This window comes from Rousettus aegyptiacus, unplaced genomic scaffold (genome assembly GCF_014176215.1).
Source record: "Rousettus aegyptiacus isolate mRouAeg1 unplaced genomic scaffold, mRouAeg1.p scaffold_m13_p_3, whole genome shotgun sequence".
Taxonomy (NCBI): domain Eukaryota; kingdom Metazoa; phylum Chordata; class Mammalia; order Chiroptera; family Pteropodidae; genus Rousettus; species Rousettus aegyptiacus.
The window spans coordinates 26,892,968-26,919,185 of record NW_023416306.1 but is presented as its reverse complement, the minus strand read 5'-3'; the positions used below and the strand labels follow the sequence as shown (position 1 = coordinate 26,919,185).

The 26,218-nt window shown below is 48.3% G+C and overlaps 1 protein-coding gene across 2 annotated transcripts in view; it reads left to right on the top strand.

The window, feature by feature from the left end:
• Positions 1-26,218, top strand: part of COL15A1 (collagen type XV alpha 1 chain) — a 95,651-nt gene that overhangs the window by 42,225 nt on the left and 27,208 nt on the right. The window contains exons 6-22 of one of the 2 annotated variants that reach the window (XM_036239127.1): positions 954-1,101; positions 4,268-4,356; positions 6,127-6,240; positions 6,271-6,342; positions 7,659-7,811; positions 9,713-9,862; positions 10,341-10,493; positions 13,271-13,363; positions 14,500-14,625; positions 15,178-15,240; positions 20,502-20,537; positions 20,955-21,095; positions 21,289-21,357; positions 22,133-22,168; positions 22,274-22,357; positions 23,878-23,943; positions 25,993-26,028. In XM_036239127.1, coding sequence (XP_036095020.1) covers positions 954-1,101; positions 4,268-4,356; positions 6,127-6,240; positions 6,271-6,342; positions 7,659-7,811; positions 9,713-9,862; positions 10,341-10,493; positions 13,271-13,363; positions 14,500-14,625; positions 15,178-15,240; positions 20,502-20,537; positions 20,955-21,095; positions 21,289-21,357; positions 22,133-22,168; positions 22,274-22,357; positions 23,878-23,943; positions 25,993-26,028 — 1,629 coding nt within the window. Of the gene's footprint in view, positions 1-953; positions 1,102-4,267; positions 4,357-6,126; positions 6,343-7,658; positions 7,812-9,712; positions 9,863-10,340; positions 10,494-13,270; positions 13,364-14,499; positions 14,626-15,177; positions 15,241-20,501; positions 20,538-20,954; positions 21,096-21,288; positions 21,358-22,132; positions 22,169-22,273; positions 22,358-23,877; positions 23,944-25,992; positions 26,029-26,218 lie in introns of both variants that reach the window. The other variant, XM_016146298.2, reaches the window with a different exon arrangement.

Genomic DNA, 26,218 nt, shown 5'->3' with positions numbered 1-26,218 from the left:
GAGAAGGCTGAGGCTCAGTGAGGTTACGCGATTTGCCCAACATAATGTAGCTAATAAGTGGAGAGCTGGGATTTGACCCAAATTTGATCATAAGAACAAATCCTGTTACAGGGTCCACAACAATCCTCCTTGTTCTAATGAAGCAGAAATTCAGTGTTTATAGACTATATTCTGACATTAACGAGATTAGGATAGGTAAGTAATGGCTTCAGTCACAAATTAACCCTGAAATCTTAAGTGTCTTAGTTGTTTCTTGTTTACGTCACACATCCAACACTAGTTAGCAGGATCCTTGAGCTCAGAAAGCCATGAGACTATTTGAGTACGAAAAGCCGTGGGTCTCAGGAGCTGCTACCTGATTCTGGGTCTGGGGATGATGTCATGACCTTTGCTGCCCCTCAGGATTTCTACCTAGATCTCTGAACTCTTTGGTGTTTCCAACTGTTGAGGGTTTTTGTTGTTTTTCCCTAGTAAAGTTGGTTAAGACATTGACTGGCTTTGGAAAAGCTACCCAACAAAGCCAAAGTTTACTGGAAATGAAACTATGCCCATCTCTTATTTTCAGAAGCATGCATGACCTGTACACATCTGACATTGGATTTATGTAGCATTTACTGAGTGCAGCCTGCTTCGTTCATTTGTTCATTCATTCTCTCATCTAACAGATCTTTATTGAGCATCTCCTCTGTGCTGACCTGGGATGTAGTCTTTGTGCTCAGAGATTAGCAGAGTCTCGTGGTAAACTGAACAGAATTAAATTACTCTTAGCGTGTATCTTTTTCAGGCCTGGGAGGTTCAGTGATTGACCACCTACATAGTAGGCAGGTCTAGGCTTTCTTCTGGGCTTATTCAGCACTTTGTGAATATACATTTTTCTCCAATGGTGTTCACTGCCGTTTTTTATGCTTTCCTGCTAAATAAAGACTTGCGGGTCTCATTTTTAATCCCTTCAGTATAAAGAAGCAGAAGCTGATCCCATAAACACACCTCCAACTCTATCCCCTCCCTCTGAGGATGTGGAACTTTCCGGCGAACCTGTACCTGAGGGGACCCAGGAAACCACCAACGTGAGCGTCGTCCTGCACAGCAGCCCTGAGCAAGGCAAGTCCCGGCTGCACCGTTACACGGCCTGGTTTTTATTGAGTGCAGCCTGGTTTTTTATTGAGTGACGACTGCATGCCCAGCCTGGGTGATGTGTGGAATATAGAGCATTTCATTTAACCTTCCCCTCAACCCCTTGAGGAAGGAATTATAATCATCCGAATCTGATAAACGAGATGCGGACTTCAAGGCACTCAGACGCGGCTCTGATTTGTAAATGGCAGAGGTGGCTTTTAATCCCGAATACTTGAACTTTCGATCCCCAGACTTCACCCCTCCAGAAGGACCTGGGGTTTAACAGAAAAGCTTGTAATAGTTGTCGCTTATTAAACACCTACTGTGTGCCAAGTGTCTGCAATACTTCATCTCCACCCCTGACTACACATTTCCTCATTGCTATTATTAGCCAGTATTTTACAGATGGAAGAACTGATGCTTGGAAAGGTAAGTGACGTGCCCACAAGCACACAGCTGGTAGGCAGCGGGACAGAACCACTGCCCAGGCCAGACTTCAGAATCCCCACTCCTCCCAGCCTTGGCCTCAGACTCCTTGACTCTCAGAGGATCAGGCCATCTAAACTCCAGCACGGCACATATGGGAAAACTAACTAATGACCCGAGAAGGGCAGATGCCTAGGAGGTCCGCGGCCGGCCCAAAGGCAGTGCTGGCCTCCTGCATCCCGGGCAGCACCCTTGCCCCCACTCAGCTGTAGCGAAGAGCACTGGCAAAAACCCAAGATCCGGCATGATCCCCCAGGCGGCAGGTTGACATGTACCCAAGGCCTGAGAGCAGCCTGCATTTTCTGCCCTTATCAGAGGGGTAACCATTTCAGACCAAGTTTTAGTCAATGCCAGAGTACCGAGATTTAGGTACAAGGTCGAAAACAACCCAGACACTCACAGTAGGGATTGGTGGAGCAAATTATATTTCATTCATATGTGCAGCCCTGAAAGTGGTGAGTGTCTTTGAATATGTTATTTATATCTATTTATACATAGCCATGAGAGTTGTGTGTGTGTGTGTGCGTGTGCGTGTGCGTGTGTGTTTATGAATAATGTACAACAAAATGCTATGAGTAGTTATCTTTGGGTAGTAGGGTTGTGGGTGGTTTCAATTTTCTTTTTTTGTAGTTCTGTAGTTTACATGTCTTTTACAATTATATATATCATTGTTCTTTTTACTTCTGCCATCAGTAAATGAATGTTATTTTAACAACTGAACTTGGGAAGTCTGTGGGTGAGAGAAGGTATGCAGTACTGAATAGAAAAGAAAAAAGTCTGATAATTTAATAAAGTCCTAATACAGCCAAGGAGTCAAGGCGTTGCTGTGGAAAGACTGCGGGGCCAGGAGCAGACAGTTTGGATGGAAGCCCTACTCAGCCGCCTATCTGCTGTCGGGCCCAGAGCAAGTTGCTTAACTTTTTCAAGCTTTAGATTCTTTAAATGTCCCCTGGGAGTGTTTATAATCCCTGCCTCCAGGGTGGATGAGAGGTTGTGGAAGTGCTTTATGAATTGTGAGTGCTGTTCTCAGGGCGGAATTAAGAACTCTGAGGAGGGACGAGAAGGGAGCAGAGGCTGCTGGGCCCAGGGTGAGGGCCTGTCTTAGACTGAAAGATTCAAAGGAGGTGGGAGCCTAGCAGTCTAGGACCCAGATCCTAGCACAGCTGGCCAGTTCCCTGGGATCAGCCAGACTCTCTCTCTGGCAGACAAAAGACCAAACGAAAACAACCGAGCTGGCCGAAATCTTTCTGTTCTTCTTGTTGCATAGACGGCCCAGATGATGAGGCAGAGGGGCCTGAACCCTGAGCCCTGCCTCTGGCTAGGGAAAGCCACCTAATAGTTTTATTTCAAGTTTCCTTGACACTATTTTACCCCAAAGCACGCACCACACCCGCCTTCATCCTCCAAGGGGTGTGAACTTAGAGGCCTGGTGTCTGGCTGCTGCTTGCACAGTACCCCCTGGTGGTCAGCACCAGGAGGATGCAAAGTGACAGGGGATGCACTTGTGTGCCCAGGGTCCTTGAATAATTCAGCACCCCCCCCCCTACACACACACACACACAAACACTGTTCATACCATGGGACATACGTGAGCACGGCATGTGTGGAAGTGGCTGGGCATGGGGACAGGGGACCTGGCTTCAGGGCCTCTCCCAGCTGCCGGCTCCCTGTGGGACCTGTCCCTCCTCCGCAGGATGGGGTTAATAGTAATAAGGTGCTAATGTGCAGATCAGAGCAGGCCACACACTCTCCACTGGTGATAGTGGGAAGGCTGAAAATATGGGATTCTGTCCCGGCTCTGCTCTCCAGCTGCAAAGTGCGTAGGAAGGTCCTTCTAGGTAGGACAGACGGACCAGCGGGAAGATACAGTGAGACATGCTTTGCCCGGGGCCCAACCTATAACAGGCATGCATTCCTGTTAGCATAATTTCTTTTTCTTTGCTTTAGGACTCCATGTGTTTTTTAAATTGCAAAAGAAATATGTGCTTGTGGTAACAGTTCAATCAGTGCAGAGTTGTACGAGCCAAAAAAATAGTCGTTTCCTATCCTCTGGAGGAAACTAGTATTGAGTATTTTGGTTTAGCCAAGTGTGTGGTTTATCTGCACACACACAGATTTCCATATATATCTGCGTATTGCATATGTTATACGATAACTATATTAATTATGTGATGCTGATGAAACATGTATCCTCATATATAGTTTTTCTCCCCTTACAAATGTAGAACCACACTGACAATGAACATCTATTGCTAACTCTGTGTCAAAGGCTGTCCTCGACGCATTTCTCGCATTAATTTATCTAATCCCTGAAGCACATAATCCTCGAAACCACCCTATGAGATAGGAATTATCCCGTTTATAGATGAGGAACCTGAGGCACAGGTTAGGCCACTTGCCACAGGTCGCTCAGTGGCAAGGTGAGATTCCAGCCCTGCTGTGGATGCCGGAGCCTGTGATCCAAAGCACCAGGTGTACTGCCTTTCACTGTCTGGTTTTCTGCAACTTCATTTTGTTGTTGTTGTTGTTGTCGTCATCGTTGGTTTTTCTCCACCTCTCACTCCTGTTTTCTGGACACCTTTTCAAAACAGTCAGTGAAGAGATACCTCTTCTTTTTCAAGACTGCAAAAGGCAGTTATTAAGTACAGAATGTCTGCTTCCTTAGGGTGCGGCGAGATCCTGAATGACACGCGGGACGGTGCCGTCGCAGACGTTGGCTCGGGGTGCGGGGCCTTCCCTCGTGGCACCGAAGAGGTGAGCGAATGGGAAATTGATAAGTCGGTAGTAAATCTGTTTGCTTCTTTCCAACTTGATGGCCTTGAGCACTGTAGAGAACTATGGGGATTTTTGGTTGAACGTAGTGGAGACTGCCTCCCTTCTGCTGGTACAGAGGAAGCGGGAGTCCTGGGGCCCCAGACGCTCTCCAGGGATGTGCCCGGGACTGGAGGCAGAGATGCAGCGCGAGCTGGTCCTCCCCGTGGTACCTGCCTCTCTCCTGCTCAGTTATGAAGATGCACACCCTCTTCTGCAATTTGACCCCCTTTAAGCTAGCATCAGATTAACTGTATGTGTGTCTACTCTATGACTTGGTAATTGGCTTTTATACCCACAAAGCAAATTTTTTAAATGCTGGATACAGTCAGGTGCCAATTTAAAGAAAATATAGTTTTCTCACAATGGCCTCTGCTAAAATCCCACAGGGTCAGCTTGTTCTTTCTGCTATCCTAGGGTGAGAACTCAGGTAATTTTCATACTCTCCCAGTCACTATCTGGGAACAGCCTGTTTTTACAGGTATTTTCAAAGTCCAGTCCCACATGATATCAAAAATTTGGTCCCTTTGTCTCTCGAATTTCGAGGAATACATATCCAGCTCACCAAATGGTTAGTGATGAGGAGAGAGGAAGGAGTAAGCCACAGTACACTGAAAATTCTCTCCAGAGGAATTCCTGCTCTCCCCAAATGAATTCTTTTCCTTTTCTTATATAGCCTGGAGACAGGTGATTGTAGAACTGGTTTCATTTCACTGTCTCTTAGCATGTCCCGCTCAAGTGGTTTGGTTCCTTCGTTTAGCATGTAGAAGGTACCTAATGCCTGTGGAATTGTACTTACTCATACAATTAATTAGGTAATTGTACTTAAGTATAAAGCCTTTGGGACTTTAGCTGAAGCAGAGTTAGAAAGAGTCTCGTTTTGAAATCTATGACATCGTTTTTTCTCGTTTTTTAAGTTTATTTTTATTTTTATTTTTTCGACAGTCATTCTGCAAGGACTTAATATGATATCATCCTTACAGGCTCTGAGAAGTCCTGTAGCAAGGAAATCTAACTTTGATCAGCTTAGTGTTTTCAGTATCCAGAAGAACTATTTTTTTGCAAAACAAAACAAAGTAGAACCACTCCAAAATTTAGAAAACAAAACAAACAAACAAACAAAAAAAACCTTGAAAAATGAGATAAAACATAGCTCAGTGGCACCAACAGCCAGAGTTGTTTTGTTTCCATTTCATGCATCTGCTGTGTAACCTGCAGGAATCATACATTTGCCAAGAAAACTAAATCACAGGGAAAGAGAGGAAGCAGGTGTCTGTCTAGTCTGGAGAAGGCTGAGGAGGGCAAAGGTGTGGCCTGCACATCTTGAAGCACCGTCATGGACAAAGACATGCAACTTGTTCTTATGGTTTCTGGGTGGGCACATAAGAAAGGTCACAGGGAGGTGGATGTGTCTAGATAGAAGTGTCTAGAGCTGGAGCAGGCTGACTCAGGAAGCAGTCATCTCCCGGCCACGGGTACATGCAAACAGGAAACACAGATGCCTTGCAGTCTTTCCTATCCCTGTAATTCTGTAATTCTGGGGCTGTCGTGGGGCGGGGGTAAAGTCACAGGTAAGGAAATGCTCTGAGAGAAAGAAGCTACAGAAATGCAGAATGACGGAAGGATGTGGGGAGACTGTTCTCTCCAGCCACAGGCACGTCAGTGAAGGCCACGGGCCCAGTGATGTGGTCCCTCATGATGCCTTTGTTCCAGGGTCCACATACAGAAGAAGGTTTGGCAGCCACGGCAGCAGCTGGAGAAGCTGAGGTGACCACCAGCACTGCCGGGGAAGCCGAGGTGATTGTCAGCTCCGCTGGGGAAGCCGAGGTGATTGTCAGCCCCACTGGGGAAGCAGAGGCCAGCAGTGTGCCCACCGAAGTGCCAGCCCTCTCCATGACCACCGAGGACCCCGGGGAAGGGGTCACTCCGGTAAGCATCTCAGAGCGCATGTTCTACTTCACTCTTTCCGGGAGATCGTGGGTGTCTCCGGTGGGAGCAGACCTTGGCCTTCCTCATCTGTCTACAAAATGCGGAGTGACAGCCTTGTGGAGCTGAGTCCAAACAGACACTAATTTGGAGGTTGAAGCTTCTGTTGACTCATTCAGCAAATGTTTGTGGGGTGTTGCACTGCGCCAAGCACCACGTAAATAGAGTAGACCAGTTCCTGGGGACAGAAGGTAAGCGGTGCAATAGGAGAAGCATAGGGGGCTCTGGCAGCACCATAAAGAGGGCCAGCACCCAGACTCTCAGGCCCAGGAAGGCTTCCTGGAGAAAGGATGTTGAAGATGAGGCCCAGGGATGCTTAGAAGTGGCCTAGCAGATGGGCGTGAGACAGGTGGGCCAGGAGGTGGGCCAGCAGGGGCAAAGGACTGGAGGCATCAAGGGAGCTTACAGAGACCTAAGAAGTGAAGCCATCTGCCGGTGGGGTCAGGGGTGAGGGAGGGGACAGCAGAAAAACGTGGCTGGAAAGGCCTCTGAGACAAGGAAGCCATGAGAAGGAGCCTGAGAGTGTTCAGCAGAAATGGGAATCATCAAAGGGTATTAAAGAAGGAAGTGACATAGTCAGAGCGGGTCTTAGAAAGACCACCTGGCCCCGAGTGGAGAAAAGAGGGGGAAGGAAGCCTGGAGGGGGGATGCTTCGAAGGCTGTGTCTCCTTCCAGGTGAGGGTGGTGTTGTTCTCTGGGTTTGGTTAATGATGTCAGATCCGGCCAAGATTCCTAGTGAGTAAAGGCCTGAAGAGCAAGGTATCTATTGGATCTGTCACTGTGACCATCGGTGACTTGGGAAGAGGTAGTTAGGGCTGTGGGAGAGGTGGAGGGCAGAGGCACTAAGTGAGGAGAGTAAGGCGAGGAAGTGGTTAATGAGGCCACCGCTTCCCCAAGAGAGCCGTGTGCCCTAGACCTGGGTTTTGTCCCAGCACCGTGACCGGAGTACTCCGTGGAAGGAAGATGGCAGGGACTGCGGGAAGTGCCATGTCCCTGGGGTTGGCAGGAAGGAGCGGGATGAACGCAGAGGCGGCCTACTGGCCGGGGCGCTCGCACTGTGGGTGGTGGGCAAGATCCGGGTTTCCGTGTGGGTGGGCGCCACAGTCAGGGCGGTGGTGTAAGGTGAGGCGTGGGATGGGCAAGGGCTCCAAAGGTGAGGGAGCGACAGGACACAGGCGCAGGAGAGGCCCCAGCCGTTCACGCCTCCCAGCCGCAGCGCGGTGGATCACTGACGTGGTCCCTCCTGATGTCCTATTCAGGGTCCGGATACTGAAGAAGGTTCTGGGGCGACCGCAACAGAGGAGGCTGAGATGCTCGCCAGCACTTACTGGGAAGTGGAGGCTGGCAGCATGCCCACCGGGGGACCAGCCCTCTCCATGTCCACCCAGGGGTCTGGGGAAGGAGTCGTTCTGGTAAGGAGTGTAAAGTGCTGGGCGCTGAGGTCATGGCTGGGAGCGGACACTGGCCTTCTCAGGGCCGGTCTTCATTCTGTTCAGCAAATCCAAAGGAACCCGAATGGGGAGGGGGCACCTCCTTAACCAAATACTCGCTTCCGGGAGAGCGTGTGGTAAGGCCCCTGCAGGCCCATGGGGAGCTGCTGGGGAGCTGGGTGAGTCAGGGAGGTGGGGTTGAGTCCCAGGGGCCCATCACCTCCACCAGCGGGGCTCAGGGCCAGGGAGGAGGAGTGCTGGCCTGTGAGCCAGAGAGGCGATGGTGGGCTCAGCCACGGCCTGCTTCTGGGTGTGAGCACAGGCTGCCAGAGGGCAGTGGAGGGCCAAGGTGCAGGCAGGTCCCAGCAGCGTCCACGCGCATGGCCAGGCCTTCTCAGCCCTCCCCCTAGGCAGCGTGGAGACACTCTTACCAGCTTCTAAAGGCAAGACTCAAACATGCCAGGACACTTGGCAAGTCTGTCCCTGTAATGTCACTACAACGGGTGCCCTGCAAGTTCTTCAAGCTCAGCAGATTCAAACCTAGACACCTCGTTTCCGCTCCTCCTGACTTCCCACCTCAAATGAGTGAGACCATCATCCCCAGTCCTAGTCCAGGATTCTTTTCCCTCTTCCTTCCTTCCTAGATCCCATCAAGCACCATGTCTTATTGATTTTTCTGCCTAAGCACATGGTGGACCCAGCCCCTTATACTCTTCTCCAGTGCCAGCCCCCTGGATTGAGCCGCCTCCATCCTCTCCCTCGGTGCCTCCTGGTGGGGTGGCCCTCTTGCAGACCCTGCTCCCCCGCCTGGCCTACAAGGCTCCCAGGGTCTGGCCCGGCCCGTCACGCTGACCACCCGGTCTCACTCACCTTCTTTCCTTTCTTTCTGACCTTCTGACCTTTCTTGCCTCAGAATCTTTCCATACTCTCTCCTCTCTGCCTAGAACCTTTTCCTCCCTCCTCCCCTCCTTAGTTCCTGCTTACCCTTCAGAATTCAGCTCAAATCCCACTTTGTCTAGGAGGTGCCAACCCAGACCATGACCCCGCCCTGCAGATACCGTCATGGTGCCCCCAACTTCTCCCTGGAAACCCTCGTCATAACTGTAATTAATAGCAAACTTGACAGATAGCTCATTTCTGCCTCCCACCCAGACTGTAAGCTCTGTGAGGCAGGGATTATATACATCTTGTTCGTTGAAATGTCTTCATCCCTGCAAACGGTGAATCAATGGATATTTGTGGAGTGAATGACCGGAAGAAGGTCATCAGACTGCCACATATCAACAGCACTGGCCTTTGAGATCACTCCACACATTTGCTCCCAGCCTGTCACCTCTGGTCTAGTGTCTGTCCAATGAAACTTTGCAGTGGAGAGGGTACGCTCTGACCAGTTGACAGCTCTCCAGGCTGCTGGGCGGTTACATGGATTGTTATAATTAACCAAGTGGTCACCGCCATTATCTTTTCCCTCTCCTTCTTTAGCTCTCATCTCTCATGCCTCGACCTTCATTTCTCTCCTGCCCCTACTTCTTTAAAGGCAAATCCCTTGTCACAAGGTGAGAAAACTAGGCACCAGGTCCCAGTTCTACCAAGTCTTGACTCAGTAGAAACTAGAACTTAACTAGCAGAGCTGTCCGGAAGCAGCAGGGCCACCTGCGGAAGTGGCGAGCGCCCAGTTACTGAAGATGCGCAGGTTGAGGTGCCTGGCGGGGACCCTGGGGGATGAAGGAGATGACCTGAGAGGTCTTAGCTGAGCAGAGGAAGGGGAACTGTGGCCATGCCAGGTGTCCGATGGCCCCAGCAGTTTCCTCCCCACCATCACACCCCCACTAACCAGGGGTGTGGACGAAGCGGCACGGTCCCTCACGCCAACTTTGTTTCAGGGTCCAGCCAGTGAAGGAAGTTCGACAACAGCGGCGGCTGCTCTGGAAGTGTCCCTCAGCACTTTCGAGGAGGAGGAGGCCAGCATGGTCGCCACCGACGGCCTGGCTCCCCTTACACCCACTGCAGCCCCTGGGCAAGCGGACACTTTTGTAAGTGTCTCCCAGTATCCTCTCACAGGGGAGCAGAGAAGTCAGGGTCCTGGCTTTCCCAGCGACAAAGATGCATTCGGCTCGTGGGGGACACCAACTTCAGGGAGGCAGGAGGCGATGGAGGGAGCACGACAGGGGGGTCAAGGAAGCAGGTGTTTGTCCTGACCCTGCTATTTCTTAGCTTTGTCCAAGAAGAACTTTCTCAGAGAGAGTGGTCCACAGTCGTAAGGGGGGAGGGATACTGAGCACTCCATTACTAGGGAGAGGGGCTTAGAGGAGATGCGAATTTCAGAAGCGGGTTAGGAGTCTGTGTTTCTGTGAACATGTTGGGGGTAATGGCAGTTGTAGGTAAGAAAGTGTTTTTTGAAATTGGGCCAGTGCCGTAGAAATGACAGTCACCAAAACACTGGCAGGCGGCTGCGTGTGCATTGCATCATGGGCGAGGTGATGCGATGCCTCGTGTTGGTTTTGCTTGCAGGGTTCTGGCGATGAAGAAGACGTAGCAGCAGCCACAACAGAAGAGCCTCTTGCCATATCTGGGGCCGAGGAGTTGGGCAGCACTCCCCCCGATGCACCCCCACTCCTCGCGCCCACAGTGGCTCCTGAGGGAACTGTCACTCCCATCACTCCGGTAAGTGCCGCAGAGGTGTGAAGGTTTGATTTGGCCAGAAGAGGGAAAGAAAGGCTCAAGTCCTGGGAGGGGCCTGTTCCTGGCTTTCTCAGGGCTAGGCTTTCATTTTGGTTTGCAACATACCCAATTTGGGCATTCGAAGGGCCTCTAGGCTGGGAAGACACAAGGAAGCTGCAGCTTGGAGAGGAAAAAAAGCAAGAGGTAAAAATCTAGGACACCTGGCTTCATGTCTGAAATGGCCCTTAAATTGCAATGAGAACTTTTGGACAGGCAGAGCTGACCAGAGATACAAAGGCCTGTCTCGAATGTCAGGAGATTGCCTCCTGGAGGTGGGAAGCCTGTGAGACTCCCTGGCAGGAATTGCAGAGGGAATGGAAGCATGAGAGGTGGTTGGGGGTGACCTTCAAGCCCCCTCCAAGGCAAGTTTCTGTGGTCCTGGGCTGCACCTGCGCAGCCTCCCACAAATCCTTTATGTCCTTTGGGCCTCATTTTCTGTCTGTGAAAGAGGGTGGCTGGGACGTCAAGTCATCATACTAATCGTGCTTTACCTGTTCCACCACCTACCACCACCTTTTGGGAGCAGAGCAGAGGGGTAGGCTGGCGTATTTTAAAACAAATCTCAAACATTATTATCATTTAACTCACAAATTCTTTAATATTGCAAATAGGTTGATCTGGGATCTTTTTTTTTTTTAGCCACAATATTGTTATCCATCTAACAGATTATCAATGGTTCTTTCTTATTATCTAATACCGTAGTTTAAGAAATGTCTTTTTACCAACATTTGTTTAAAATCTGAGCCCAGACAAGGCCTACACTTTGCATTCGATTGGTGTGTCTCTTGGCCTCTTTTAATCTAGGATGGGGTCCCACCTCCTTTTCTCTTTTTGCCATTGATCTGTCGAAGAAACTGGGTCAGTTGACCTTAGAGCCTTTGTGTTTTCTGCTTTGAGAAGCGGGCGCTCGATGAGGGGCGGCGTGACCCGCCATGCTGGGGCAGTGTCCAGGCTTGACTGGGAAGTTCCGTGTGGATATGTACTAACATCCCAGGAACGTCTGTTCTAGGAATCCCTCCTAAAGGAGATAGTCTGATATGTAAAAAGGCTTTGCGTACGAATATTTTAGTCTGTTTTATCCATAATAGAAAAAAATTGGACACGGTTTAACTAGCCAATTAGGGGATTAATTGAATTAAAGTATATTCAAATAATGGAACATATGTAGCTATTAACATTATACTTAATGATAGGGGGAAATACCATACAGTGTTAAGTGGAAAAAGCTGGTTATAAACTTGAGCATTTTGTGTAGGCTTTACTATTTAAAAATAGACACATGCAAAAGCCTTGGAATGAAATACCTTCCCTAAATGTTAGCAGTTGTTGCCTCAAAGTGGTAGAACTTTGGGGGTGGTTAGTTTCCTAACACATGTCGGTGTTTCCACGATCCCCTTATGAGTTTTACAATGGGATTTTTTAAAAGCTCTAGGAAGAGAGGTGTGCGTGAGCGGGGATTGGTGCTGTGGGGTGAGAGAGAAAGGAGGAAAGGAGAAATGAGCACACAGTACTTCATCCTGGCGCATAACCGATGAAGGCAGGTAACCCCCGGGTGTTGAGAGTCTGAGATGAATGGAAATGGATGTCCCGATTCCGGAGCAAATGGTTTTAAAAGTACAATAAGGACAGTCAAGAGCACATCCATCCCCTCTGGAATGTCTTTACGGTCATTTTAAATCTCCGTCACTCAAGGCCGTGGGTGAAAGGGGCATCCAAACCTGTCTCTGCCACATAACTGGGACAAAATTCTTCATCTCTCCCTGTTTGCTCGTCAATAAAATGAGTATCATCATACCTCCCTCTCAGGATCAAATGAGTTAATACATGGAAAATTTTATCGAGCATTGTACATGCTCAATAAATTCAGTATATAGAATTCTTTTGTGGATGAGGCCCAGAGAGGGTTAAGGGTTCGCTCAAGGTCACACAGCTCCCAAGAGTCGAGCAGGTGATAAGAGTCTTAGTGTCTGGACTTCCTACTTTTGTTTTCTGCACTGTCCACAACCACCCATCTTCAGGCATGACCCAGGAGTTGATCCGGAAATCCCGCAGTGGTCCAAATGAGGTCATCCCATTTCTAAGGTCTTCCCACTAGTTGTTTGGCAAACAATTACCAAGAGCCTATTGTCAACTGGGTACAGATGACGCAGCAGTGGCTAGATATTAGGTAGATACAAAAGGGTGTTTTGGAAATTCCCTTTTGTTCTTTGGAGGAATCGATGGCATTCGACAAGTATGCCTTCTCGTGCTGGACCTGGGCACCCAGAGGTGTGTCAGGACTGGGTCAGTCCTGGAGGAGTCCTAGTCTAGAGGGACAGACAGACACACACACACCTGAGCTTCAAGTCTTGACACCACATCGAGACCTAAGAGAAGCTGCTGGGAACACAGAAGAAGAGGCGAATTTTGTCTGAGAATGGGGTGGGGAGGGGGACTTCACGAAGGAGGTGACCATGGACCTGGGCCTTGAAGGATGAGTAGAGATCCGAGGAGAAGATGCGGAAGCGTGTGGCATGTTTGAGGCTGGGCCGCGTGTCTGCCGCACAGCTGGGAAGTGGCGAGGCAGCAGGGTGGCTGTAGAGGGGAGTGGGAGGAAGGGCCAGAAGGAGAGGTGGCAGCAGGAGTTAACAGCGCTACGGGGTATGGGAGAACATCCAGCGACATGGCCGTCCTTGGGGAATGGCAGCTGAAACCAAGGTTTGGGAATTTCGTCCCTGCAGGTGGGAGCGGAGGCCGAGGGCTCCGGCCTGGGCTGGGGATCGGACGTCGGCTCTGGCTCTGGTGACCTGGTGGGCAGTGAGGAGCTGTTGAGAGTGAGTATGAAGGATGAAAAGGCCTGGTGCCCGGGATGGCATTTGCAACAATCCGGGAGGGACAGACTCACGGGCGGACACCAGATGAAACCAGACTGGCCGCCGTCAGTAATTGTCGAGCCTGATGGTGGCTTCTGGGAGTTCATTATACTTCTCCCTCTACATTTCTATATTTTTGTGTATGTTTTCCACATCCATCAGTTTCATTTTGTTTTAAATGAGTATGATCCTAAATTTATATTCAGGACCTTCACTTGGCCACTTGCTTCCTTTCCCTGGCAGCCTTCTCCATCAGGTGTGCTCATGACCTGCACCTCTACAAACTGGCTTCTGCCCCCCAACACCCCTTTACCCGTTACAGAGACCTGCTGGCCTTTTCTCCAGGTAGCATTTCACACTGTGGCTTCCAGACCTTTCTTTAAATCCTTCCTGCCCTGAGGCAACCCCCTCCACACCTTTCTACACCACTTCTTCTCCTGCTGGTGCCTCTCACTTCTCCGACTTCCTGCCCAAGGCTGAGCCCCCACTGGTCTGTCTCTGAGTTGCCCCCATGGAACACCTTCCTTCTCCGGCTGCCACCGGCACTTCTGTCCCCAGCCCCCAACCTCATCTCCAACCGTTCCTCTGAGCCCCTGTGCTGAATCCTCATGTAGAAGGCTGCCCCTCTGCCCGCTCATTACAACAGGGTTGGGAGAGTTTAGGATTCACTACCAGAGGCTAAAAAGACTACTAGCACATTGCAGGAAGCTTTTTTTAACAAAGTAGGTTAACATGACAGGCATTTTTTGACTGACCTGTAATTAATCAGAAAACTGAATTAACCAGAGCACCTCTGAGAATTCTAACAAATTGGATTTTTATTCTACACATACATCTAGGGAGAAAACATGCTCTAATGGGTTCAGAAAGGCCTGCATTCAAGTCCCAGCTCTTCTACTAATTAGCTGTGCGTGTGTGACCCCTTTAGCAAGTCACATCATCTCACTGAGCCTCAGTTTCCCCATCTGCTAAGTGGGAACGCCAGTCTCAACTTGTAGGGTTGTTGTAAGCAACAGAGAGAACAGATGAAACATGTCTGTTCAGTATATATTTATCTTCTTCCTCGTCGTTTCTTAATAGATCATCTATTTTCTTAGGGTCCCCCAGGTCCCCCAGGCCCACCTGGCTTACCAGGGATTCCAGGAAAACCAGGAACTGATGTTTCCACGGGACCCCCTGGATCTCCTGGAGAGGATGGAGCTGCGGGCGAACCTGGGCCCCCGGTGAGCCACTGAAGTCACCGCTCCTCTCTGTGGCCATGGGGTTTTCTTTAGCCAGGGAGGAACGTGCCCAGCACTGTCTAAGCTCACGGCGGAGAGCGAGCAGCGAGCTAACATTTATAAACAAAAATCCTCAGCCAAGTCATTGTTAAGAAGCAGCAGCCAAGAAAAACATCATCCTACACATCGTTTGCTGCTTTATCTTAGTCAGTATAGGAAAAGCAGACTCATGTGGAATCTTGGAATCATAGGACATCAGTGCTAGGCCTGGGGTGGTAGCCCCTCGGGGACCATCTAGTCCAACCTTGCCCCCGACTCCCCCACAGAAGAGAAAAGTTGATCCAGAGAGCAAAGGGTACTCATCCACAGGTGCTCAGCCAGCAGAGGCCACGCTCGGGCCCAGGACTGGCATTCTGCCATGGACCTGGCACAAGGTCCTGGACCCACCAGCCTCCCCTGCTGGGTCTTCCCGGTCCTGGCCTCCTTTCCTAGGAAGGGTTTGTATTTGATTCTTATTAAGAATGTTGTGGGCTGATTGTCATTGATGTTCCCCAGGGCCCAGAGGGACAGCCAGGACTTGATGGAGCTGCTGGCCTTCCCGGGATGAAAGGAGAGAAGGTACAAAGAAGATGGGAGGGTTCCAACACCGGGGAGCACATTGCCTCTCTGACCTCTAAACCTGACCTTGCCTCTTCTGTAAATGGCCCTCTCGAATCCCCCGCTGGTCCTCTCTGCTGGATGTCCCTATCCCGGGAGTCTTTATGCCCAAACCTGAACTCAGCATCCTCTCCGCTCACTCCTGCAAGTCCCCAGCTTCAGTGAGTGGTGCTGCCATCTATCCAGCCACCTGGACCCCAAAACAGAGTCTTCTCTAACTCCTCCTTTCTCCCCCTTTCTTGCCACGGTCTGTCTGTTGCCAAGACTGGCCAGTCTGATGCCCACATCTCTCAGCTCTCTGTCCACCTGCTCTCCTTACTCTCACTGTGGCCTCAGGATCCTCACCAGTGCCCCAGCCTCCACCCACTTGCCCAGTCCACTTTCTACAGCAGGCTCTCAGAAGTCGCTTCCCTCTTCTCAGAGACAATGCCAGCATCGCCCCACTGCCTGCAGGACAGAACCCCAACTATGCGCAGACCCTCACAGCCCTTCCTGGCCTGCTTTACTAGCTCTTCCTCTCCCTGGGCCTCCCATGGCCTCCGGGCCAGCCAGCCCCGCTGAAATGCCCTGGGCATGCTCTTCCTCCACAGCCTCCTGGCCTTGGCACCTGGGTTTCTCTCTGCCTCAGATGTCTTTTCCCTTTTCTCATTCTCCGAGGCTCCTTTCAGATGTATCCTCTGGGAAGCTCTCCCAGACTCCTTATGAGCAGAAAGCACTCCTCCTTCCTCCACATTAGCATAGTATGTATGCTGCTGGGACACAGCATAACCAATGACACTAAAGCTGTCAGCTTACTGTCTGCTCCCCACCCCCACCCTGACAAACACAGTGTACCGGTAACTGTCTGTGTGTCCTTAGAACCTAGCACACTCCTCTGTTAGCCTTCGATAAATGATCGCAACTTCTTTCAGGTGCCGTGTTAATCTTCCATTCCCAGAGTCTTGCATGCCTTCACTCTCTTCATTTTTCTGCAAGCCCGTCTTGTCTCCTGTCTGTAAGCCCCTAGTGGTGCTGTGGGGTGTGGGATCTTTGCCCCTACAGTGTTCCCAGCCTGGTTGATGAGATAAGCCATGTCCCAGCAAAATAGGGCAATAAAGGTAAGACTGGCTTCCCAGTGATACACTCATGAATTTCACTGGGGTTCAGAGGGAGGGGCCCACCCCACTGAGATGGGGAGCAGGGGCCTTTTGTGTATCCCACCTGGATAAGTAGAAACTTCCTGGACGCCGCCATTCTCACTGAACTGAATTTCCAATTTCTGTCAGCTTTCAAATCGTGTTTATTTTAATCGAAACAGTAACTGGATTTTCAGGGAAAGCTCATTTCTCAGAAAAAGAATAAACAGTTGTCAAGCTTTATAGAACTCATTTTACATGTACCAAATATTTCTCGAGAAATTAAATTTTACAGGAAACATCACAGACCTACCCTCATCTTCCCCGTTCTCCTTACCAGCTTCCCCACCTCTCGCCCCCACAAACCCCTCCCACACTCGTCTGGCACTTAAAAATACTCACACCCATATCCGCAGACAGACACCCGAGCAGGCACAGTCTGAAGCTGCTCAGAACGTCAGCCTTACCCAGAATAATCGCTGGAGATAAATCACATTTTTCCCCTTGAAATTTGCCGTGAGTCCTAATTTGTTGCATTGTGTGTGTAAGTAAAAGCAGAAGCAGACTCGAGAAGGAACCTTGCTCAAGGGGAAACTCGCACATGCCATTTGCCTTAAAAAAAATAAAAATAATAAAGTAAACCAAGGAGTCTGATCTAGATAAATCATAAGGACACGCTAAAGAAAAGAAACAATCTCAAGAACATAACACAAAAGTAGATACAATGATACACTTGATCCTGACTCCCCTCCACACTTTCTGTTCTTCTGCTCGCATACCTCCCGTCACAAGGGACTCATTTCCTGCCCAGGCAGTGCCTGCCACAGTTGTATAGATACTTGTAGGGAGATCTTCCTCACACTGCAAGGAATTCGGCCTCTCTTCTCACTTGCAGGGCACTTATATCAGTGTAGGCAGTTGTCTAAAGTGGGGTTTTTCCACAGTGAATAAGGTCTAGTTTATTTGGCCGGAAAAAAAATATCGTTACATATAATCATAATTTTCAAATGTAGGATTGTCACCAAAATGATGGTCTTAAGAATTTATCAAGTAGATTATTGTATGTTGAGTTTCCATGATAGAAATATTCCTTAATTTATTTTCCTCAAATTAAGGTGAGCAGCTAACTCTGAGATCTTTACTTCATGATGGGATAGGTGAGGACGAGCCTGCTTTCTCAGCTATAGCATGCCTCTGGAAAGGATGCTGAAGAACTTGTTGGAGATGGAACTCTGGGAAATTCCTTCCTGCTTTTTCCACCGCAGATTCCGCCACTCAGTTCTTCATCACATGTCTAGGATTTACAGTGATCATTCTTTTCTTTTCTTTTACAATCTGAATCATTCTTTGTCTTCTTCAGACTCAAAAAATGTCAAGACATCCAGGTAGAAAAAAGTTTGTGTTTTGAAATTTTTTTCAGTGCTTAGAATTTCTGAGGAATGTTAAACCAGTAACTAACAGGCTTTAAGTAATCTCACCCAGCTACCAAAATGTCATTGTTTGCATTGCAAAACCAACGTCTTTCTTTTCCATGAGATGTAAGAACAATCCAGATAAATCATCATCATTTTCCCATTCTCCAGGTAATCCCAACTTGGCTTTGAGCAATTCTAAATCTTGTATAATAAAGAACAGAGTACTTATTACTTCAGAGCCTGAGACAGGAGCCGCTCTTAACTGGAATCTGGTAACGGGTTTAAAGCTTATAACAACTTGCTTCAAGGAAACATTCCAGTACGGGCCTGATTTCCTATTTTTATATCTTCTTTCACCATCAGATGGGTTTGGTACAAAATCTGGATTATAGGTCCCAATAAAACCAAATAAACTAGAGTCAGTTGTAATTATAACACAGTGAAGTTATTAGTATAACAAACACCATGAGCAAAACCAGTGGGCATCCACACTCAGTAAGTTGCGCAGTCTCAGAAACCATAACGGGAAAAGTATCCATGTATTTGTTAGCTTTTTGATGGTCCTGGATGATGAAGTCTAATAATATCCTTAGCAAATCCAGTTACCATAATGAGCCAAAATTTCTAATGAATTCTAAACTATGATTTTGCAACATGTAGCACTTTTCCCTGCTCCCGATTCCTTCACAGTGTTTCTGTTATAGAACTGATTTCTCCATACTTCATCATCACAGCCAGGCTTGCAGCAGGGCTGGTTGAAATTCCAAGCTGCTACATGGCCTCCCTACATAATTCTCTCACTGAGGAATGAAGTATAGCTCTATCGTCACCATTTCAGAAATACGGGGTCTTTGCTGACCTTTTTAATTGGGGCTCCCACTTTTCACTCTACCTCTTCATGTAAATTCCATTAAGGTGAGCTCTTCCATCCTCAAGCCGATCTGCTGAAATTCCAAAATGGTAGCCACTTAATCTGCGAGCCGGTGGAGTGGGCCCATCTTTTCATACACGGCGTGTCTGTAGACTGGTTTTCTCTGTAATGTTCTCTTCAGGTGTGTCTCTTCTGTTATTCAGCTCTTCCGTAGAGTTCTTCCTTTCGATAATTATATATTTTTATTTCTAAGATCTTTCCTTGATCCTTTGCCATAACCACTTTCTTATTTCATAATAGCTTGTCCTTGTTTCCTGGCTGTAATAGCTTCCCTTTTCTCCCCGAGAGTATGTATTGTGTACTTAACGTCCTGATTGAATTGTGTCCTCAGCTCCATGTCCTCACACACACATTCCATTGTTGACATCGTTGTCTCTCGTTCACGGTGCTGTCTTCCCTCAGGTGTGCGGTGTTTCTTGCTCGTGTGTTTGCTTTTGAAATTGGAATCCCTGTTTGGTCTGTTTTTCGCATGTGTTTTTGGGGCAGTAGCTGCTTCCAGGATATCCATGTTTTGAGGAAGGGGATGGGAGGAGTAGGTTGTGCCATCAGGCAGGCACCTCGACAGCTGATCTTATGAGTATGGGGTTTCCCTGGACCTCCCATGAACAACTCTTATTGTTCTTTTGCTAACAGTGAGAGTTGGAGATGAGGGGAGATGGGCAGCGCCTTGCCCCAGAAATTCAGCCTATCTCCCTGTCAAAGCCACACCCTGCTCCTGGCTTCCCCCACCACTTTGCCGGATACTTTCCTGCCCTGGTTTCTCTCCATGACTGAAGCCTCTGGCTTCAGCTTCCCAGCTGTTTTTCCTTTGGCATTCTTCACTCTCCATCTTATTTCAGAGTCAACATTTCTCTCCATTTTATTTTTGAGTGTGACTCTTTTGGAACTATCCACTCTGTCATTTCTATGGAATTGGTACAGAAAAGGGAATCGGGACGAGGGGAAGGGCACAGGCTTAGATGACAGGTATGTCATAATCAGGTGTTTCGGCCTTCCGTGTGGCCGCACAGTTGCTGGCTCCTTCTCTTGTGGATGTTTTTGAGGTTTCTCCACTGTGTCTCCAGCTGGGGCCCCCAGCTGTGGTTTCTTGATGTAGGCTTACCACTTTTGATGACCAGCCCCTGTTGGTCCTCCCCTCTGCTCAGAGCTCACAAGTGGCTCCCTTCCATGGGGTCCACATCTGACCCCCAGGGAACCTGTACTGTGGCCCTTATGCTAGGGTGGACATGCACCCTGTTGTCATGCAATATAAACACCCCTATTCTGGGGCCACTCCGGCCAGCTTTTGGTCTTTAGATTTTTTCCAAAAAAAAAAAAAAAAAAAAGTCATTCATCATTCCACTATCTCCAAAAGTCTAGTAAATACATATCAAGTTCTTGAAGCCCTCTCCTTTGGCTTCAGATTAGGAAAAGCATCCTTTTACATCCATCATGGGAGGGGTGGGAAAGGGACTGCCCTCCGAGGGAATTCTTCCTCTGCAATCTCTCCTTGGTTGATTTTCAACATCTCCTTTTTACTCTTGAAGTAGGTGATGAGCTAATGGTTGAAAAATGGGTTTCACAGCTTTCAGCATTATGTGTCTAGCAACTGACAACTATTGTAACGTACTCAGCTTTGAGCTATCAGCCAAAACCACGATGAAAAGAGTCCCATGTAGATATCCTGTTACTTAAGAATTCATAATTCCACATTTTATTCTGAACATACCTTATTAGATATATATTAATCGACCTGTCTTTGTTTGTTTGTTTGTTTTTCAGGGAGCGAGAGGGCCTAATGGCTCAGTTGGTGAAAAGGTAAAAAAAAAAAATAGTTTTTTCTTCCTTCTTCCCCTTTCTCTGGATTTACTATAATTGAACTGTTGGGCTGGAATGTTGAATGTATAAATGTCATGGAGCAGAGAGAACTATATCCTGAAGGGACTGCTCAGGGAAGGCAGAGCAGCTGGAGACGGAGGGGAGTGGATAACCTGCCATGTTTTCTTCTTCCTCGCCCCTCCACACAAATGTGCTCAGATGAGTGCCTCGGCTTATCTCCAAGCGCAACGTCATTAGCCAGACGACTGCTCCTGTACCATTGAGCAGTACGGATCAGAGAATTCACCAACCTAATTAAGCTCAGAGAATGATTTTCTGACTCATTTCTGACTCAGGTGTCGTCCCTTCCGTGAGAGTACGCAGGGCTGGGTAGTCAGCCTGTTTTCTTCCCTACAGGGTGACCCCGGCAACAGAGGCTCACCAGGACCCCCAGGGAAAAATGGACAAGTTGGCACTCCTGGGATCATGGGACCCCCAGGGCCTCCTGGACCCCCTGGACCTCCGGGTCCTGGGTGTGCAATGGGACTTGGATTTGAGGTACTTTTCACCCTTTCTGTCGCTGAAGAACAATATGCCCAAAAGACTCTGGAAAGACCAGTGAACTGAACGCCAGTTCGAGGACAGGGGCTGTGCCATTTCCCAGCAAGCCCCGATTCCCAAAACCACACCTGGTGCAGGTAGGTGCACTCAGGAATTAGATTTAAAGTTTTCATTCTTCTTCCTTCCCTAGGATACCGAAGGCTCTGGAAGCATCAGGCTACTGCACGAACCCAGAGTCTCTGGACCAATGACTTCAAATGTAGGTTGACTTGTGAAACCTTCATTTTGTGGGGTGCCACCTCGGCTCTGCTACCTGCAATAATTCACCTTCTCTGTGCCACCAGCTCCCAGCCGTGCAATGGAGAGACTAGTTGCTCTTCACGGCATGTTTCTTTGAGGAGCAGCACAGAAAATTTGCACAAAACAGCATGTGGGAAAACTAGAAAATCACTTATTTCTCTCCCTCTATCCAGTCCCTTACCATTCATCACCTCTCCTTCATTGCCCCCTTCTTACTGCCTCATTCAATACTGAACCTTTGACCCGTTTCAAAACCCCATGCTCCTGACTGGTGCCCCTCTTTGCTGCACCTAGCCCCTGAAGAAGAGGTGTTATCCATCTTCTGCTATGATACTTGCTCTCCAGAGGACCAGTCTCTAGGATCTCATTATCTCTGTCAAATGGGACCCAGAGCTGAGCACTCAAACCAGGAGGAGCAGACACTTGCAGACAGGCTTCCATGACTGACTAGAAGACCTTCCCATGCCCCACATGCAGAGGGCTCTGAGGTTCAGGATCAAGAGGGACACACTTACCCTGTGCTGTGTGGGAGACGGCCTCTCGTCTCATTGTTCTCTGTGGAATATTCCTTCTGACTTTGGAAGGAAAATTTGCTCCTCATCTTTTGCTCTTATCGTCTGGGAGAAATATCCATGTGAGAATGTATGGAGAGATAACAAGATCCAAAGATAGATAGAGAGTGAGCAAAATGAATAGAAAGCAAGCAAAGGATACTTATTTCTTTGTTTTACCAGGGTCCCAAAGGAGAAAAAGGAGACCCGGGACCCAAGGTGAGGTCACAGAACGGAGGTGGGTTGGGAGGACTGTCCAGCCTGATTCTGGGAATGCTGTCCATGTGCAATGAATTGTTTTCCCCCTCTTGCTCCTAAATCCAGGGTGAAAGAGGGATGGATGGAGCCAGCATTGTAGGACCCCCTGGGCCCAGGGGGCCACCAGGGCGCCTCAAGGTCTTGTCTAATGTGAGTATCATTCAGGTTAGAATGTAGCTATGCATTTTCTGCCTTTGCTAAAGGGGAGAGAAAATTCTCCACAATTTCAGGGCCTTCGAGGCTGCTGGTTATGCGAGAGGCACATGGCCGGCATATGGCGTTTGAGCTTCTACCTGCCAGCATGCTCCACCCTAGTACCACTATTCTCTCGCAGGGTGCTTCCAGAGCACTCTCCTCTGGATGACAGCATTTGCAGTCAGGAAAATGGCTGTAACAGAGCTATAAGAGAGAGGCAAAGGAACGTAAGTGGGGGTACAAGGGAAGAAAGATGTTTTGGGATATGAGAAATCAAGGAAGACTTTCTGGAGGAAGTGTCTTTGAGCAAAGATTTGAAAGCTGAGAGGGATTTTACCAGGTAGGTATGGAGGACAGGACTTCCAGAATTCAGGTTGCAGGGACATTTTGAGCCAAAGCACAGATTTGAACAACATGGGTGTGTCCAAGGCACAGAGAGCGTGGGGGTAGGTGAAGAGTGTTGTAAATGTGTAGAGAGGACCCAGATGTGAACTTGGACCAGATCGTGGTCCGCTTTAATATTAGGACATCACATTGGCCCTTCTGAGGGAAATAATGTCAAATGATGAATGATAGAAAGACAAAAAGTTCCCAATAACTAGAAAAAAGAGAAATAAAATATAAAAATGTATGTATATATGTGTGTGTGTGTGTGTGTGTGTGTGTATACGATTAAATATATATATATGATTAAAAATATGAAGTGTGGATAAGGATGTGTTGAAATAGATAATCTCACATTCTTTGGTGGAAGTGTAAATTGTATAGCCCCTTTAGACAGCTCTTTGGCAATCTGTTAAATCTAAAAACGTCCATACCCAAAAATTCCACATGGAAAGATCTCTATGCTATAGGATTGAGTGAAAAGAAGCAAGATAAAGAATAATACATATAGACTGATGCCATTTATATAAAATAACTACATGGACATACAGCATAGGGAATATGGACATACAGTATAGGGAATATAGTCAATAATAACTATGTATGGCATCAGATGGGTACTAGACTTATCAGGGTGATCACTTTGAAAGTTATGTAAATGTATAATCACTACGTTGTATGCCTGAAACTTATATAATATTGTATGTCACCTGTAACTGAAAAATAAAAAAGTTTGAAAAGCTAAAATAAACTAACTATATGGACAAACACACACATACCAACAATACTACAAGCTTTATGTGTGTGTGTGTGTGTGTATACATATATATATATATATATCATTTTTTGAAGAGATAAGGCATTCATGTATTGTGTAATTTTAAGATTAATTGAAAAAGGAAAGTGATAAGGCAACCCCGAGATGTTTTATAAGCAGTGGGAGGGATGAATGTCTTGGCAATGGGTTCAGGATGTTATCAGTGTCTGCCTGGGTTCTGCCGTGCTGGGTGACTTCAGTTAAAGCCTCACTGCCAGGAACATGATAGATCACATTCCACCCTTGTCTTATTGTCTGATTTTCTTCTTTTTAGTCTTTGATCAACATCACCCATGGATCCATGAATCTCTCAGACATTCCTGAGCTCGCTGGGCCTCCGGTATGTATCTACAGCTGCCCTAGAGTGAGATTCTTTCCCATATGCCCCTGTTGAAACTAAATTGGGTTGGTTTGGAACCCTTTTAGCTGCTGAAGCATAGAGCTAGAATATATCAAAGTAGAGTGGAAAGAGAACTTTGCATTTCTGAGAAGTTGCTATCACATTAATTTGATCATGCAGGAAGTTTTGTTCAATTCAGTGGAAGCTTCCAGTCCTGTGCATCAGAAACATGTGTAATGGAAATCAGAGAATCTTAAGCAGCAAACCAATTTATGTCTGTGCAATACTTTCGGCCCACTTTTACTTACCTGATCTCATTTCACAGAACGAGAAGAGCCTAGAGAGACCTGTCTTTGTGCTAATGGGGAAACTGGCACATAAGGAGGGAACGTGACTTGCTTCAGTCTTTCTAGCCCCATTTTAGATATCAGGAACACACAAAGAAGCTACATTATTTCTTCAAGTCCACAGAGTCCGTCCTTGGCATAACAGGACCCAAGAGGAAGGAAGCTTCCTCCCACAGTCTGTGCAATTAATCCCCATTGCATCTTGCAGCACCTGCTGGTGACAGCTGGGGAAGGAGGGAAGAGCTACGGCCTTAGGAGCCTTGGGGTTCCTGCCCCATCTCTGCTACCCACCACTCTGAGCCTCCGAGCCTCTTCTCTGATTACACCTCACCAGCCTTTGGGCAGCTTATAAGAGGTGATGGATGTGAAAATGCTTTGCAAGCTGGCACTCTGTGTAAGCCGACATGGAGACTGAGGCTTTCATAGCTGTGCGGTCCAGCTATCTGCTTTTGCTACTCACTCCTGCAGTCCCCAGTGAGGGTGGCCTGAACCCTCACAGTCCACATCCTGGGGAAAATTCGGTGCCTTTCCCAAGCCTACAAATATCTGGAAGGTTCCTCTAGAGCTGGTTTCTCCTGCTCAGTGACCGCCGTTGGTGGGTCGTTTTGCTGTCTCTTCTGTACTGCATCCAATGGAGCTCCCTTTCCTTGATTTCCACTAAAATCATCCAAAGCACCCCAATACTCAAACCCTAATGTAAACCAGCTAACAAGCAAAAGTCATTTCAAAGAGGGCCTTGGATTTTCCAAAACTATTGGACATTTGGGGCATTCAGTGGGTTGATACTGAAGCAAAACACAGCCTAAAATTGAAGATTCAGCATCGCCGTTCTGAGTCCCTGGGCCGCGTCTGCTGCTTTGCCGCACCACCACCTCTGGAAGCCTCCTTCCTCCCCAACCCCTGTCCTCCTCTTCGGCAAATTCAGACCCTCAAGGGTCTCCTTCATCCATATTGGAAGATCAAGACTGTCCTACTCGGAGGCAGTTCCCTGTCTGGGAAGACTCAAGTCCCGGCACGCACCCTTATGCTTTTCCACCCCGCTAAATATACAGCATATAGAGAAACTTGTTGCCATCCAGTTATCTCTCTCTGTATATATATTCCGCCAAACTCATACATCTTTACTAGGTATGTGGGTATCCGGGCCGGTAGGAAGAAGAGTCTTGGCCCCGCGTGGAGGGAACCACTAATTCTCTGTGTTCCAGGACCTTTAAAATGGCTGGTCCTTTAAAATTCATGCTCCTACTGAGGGGAAAATCACTGAGTCTCATCAACACGGCCCACTTCCACCCTTAAATACCCCAGCACACCCTTTGGCCCCATTCCTTGGAGTTTAGGAACTTGTTTTTCTAGAGTATTTGTCAAGGTCAAGTGCCGCATTTTTCGTACCCCCAGACACGTCAGAAGCAGCGTGATTTCCCAGAGGGGGCTGCCACCTGCAGCGCTGAAAGTTCTGGCTCTGGGGACAGGAGCTCTGGGTGCCTGGGCACAGTTTCTGGCTCTGTCAACTCACCAGCGTGTGACTCCAGAGTTCCTTCCCGGTCTGGGCCTCAGCATTCTTGTCTATAAAGTAGATGGGGAGCCCCACTGTGTGGGAACATGCTTCAGCCTTTGGAAGGTGCTGGGGGGGGGGGGCAGTGGGCCCCTGAGGCTCTGGAAATGCTGCTCCTAAGCCACCTGCTTTTTCTTTGTTGTGTCGCAGGGCCCAGAGGGCATGCCTGGGCTGCCAGGATTTCCAGTAAGTACCGCAGTAACCATCTTCCCTCTGCGTCCCATGGCTGTGCTCATTCTGTTCCTTCCCCTTGGAACGCCCTTCCCCTTCATCTGCGTGATAAAGATGTAGCTCCCTCTTCTTCCTGTAACCTTTCCTCATTGCCCTCCAGCTGGAGTGACCCTATCTCTGTAGGGCTTTATTTTCACTTCTGCTG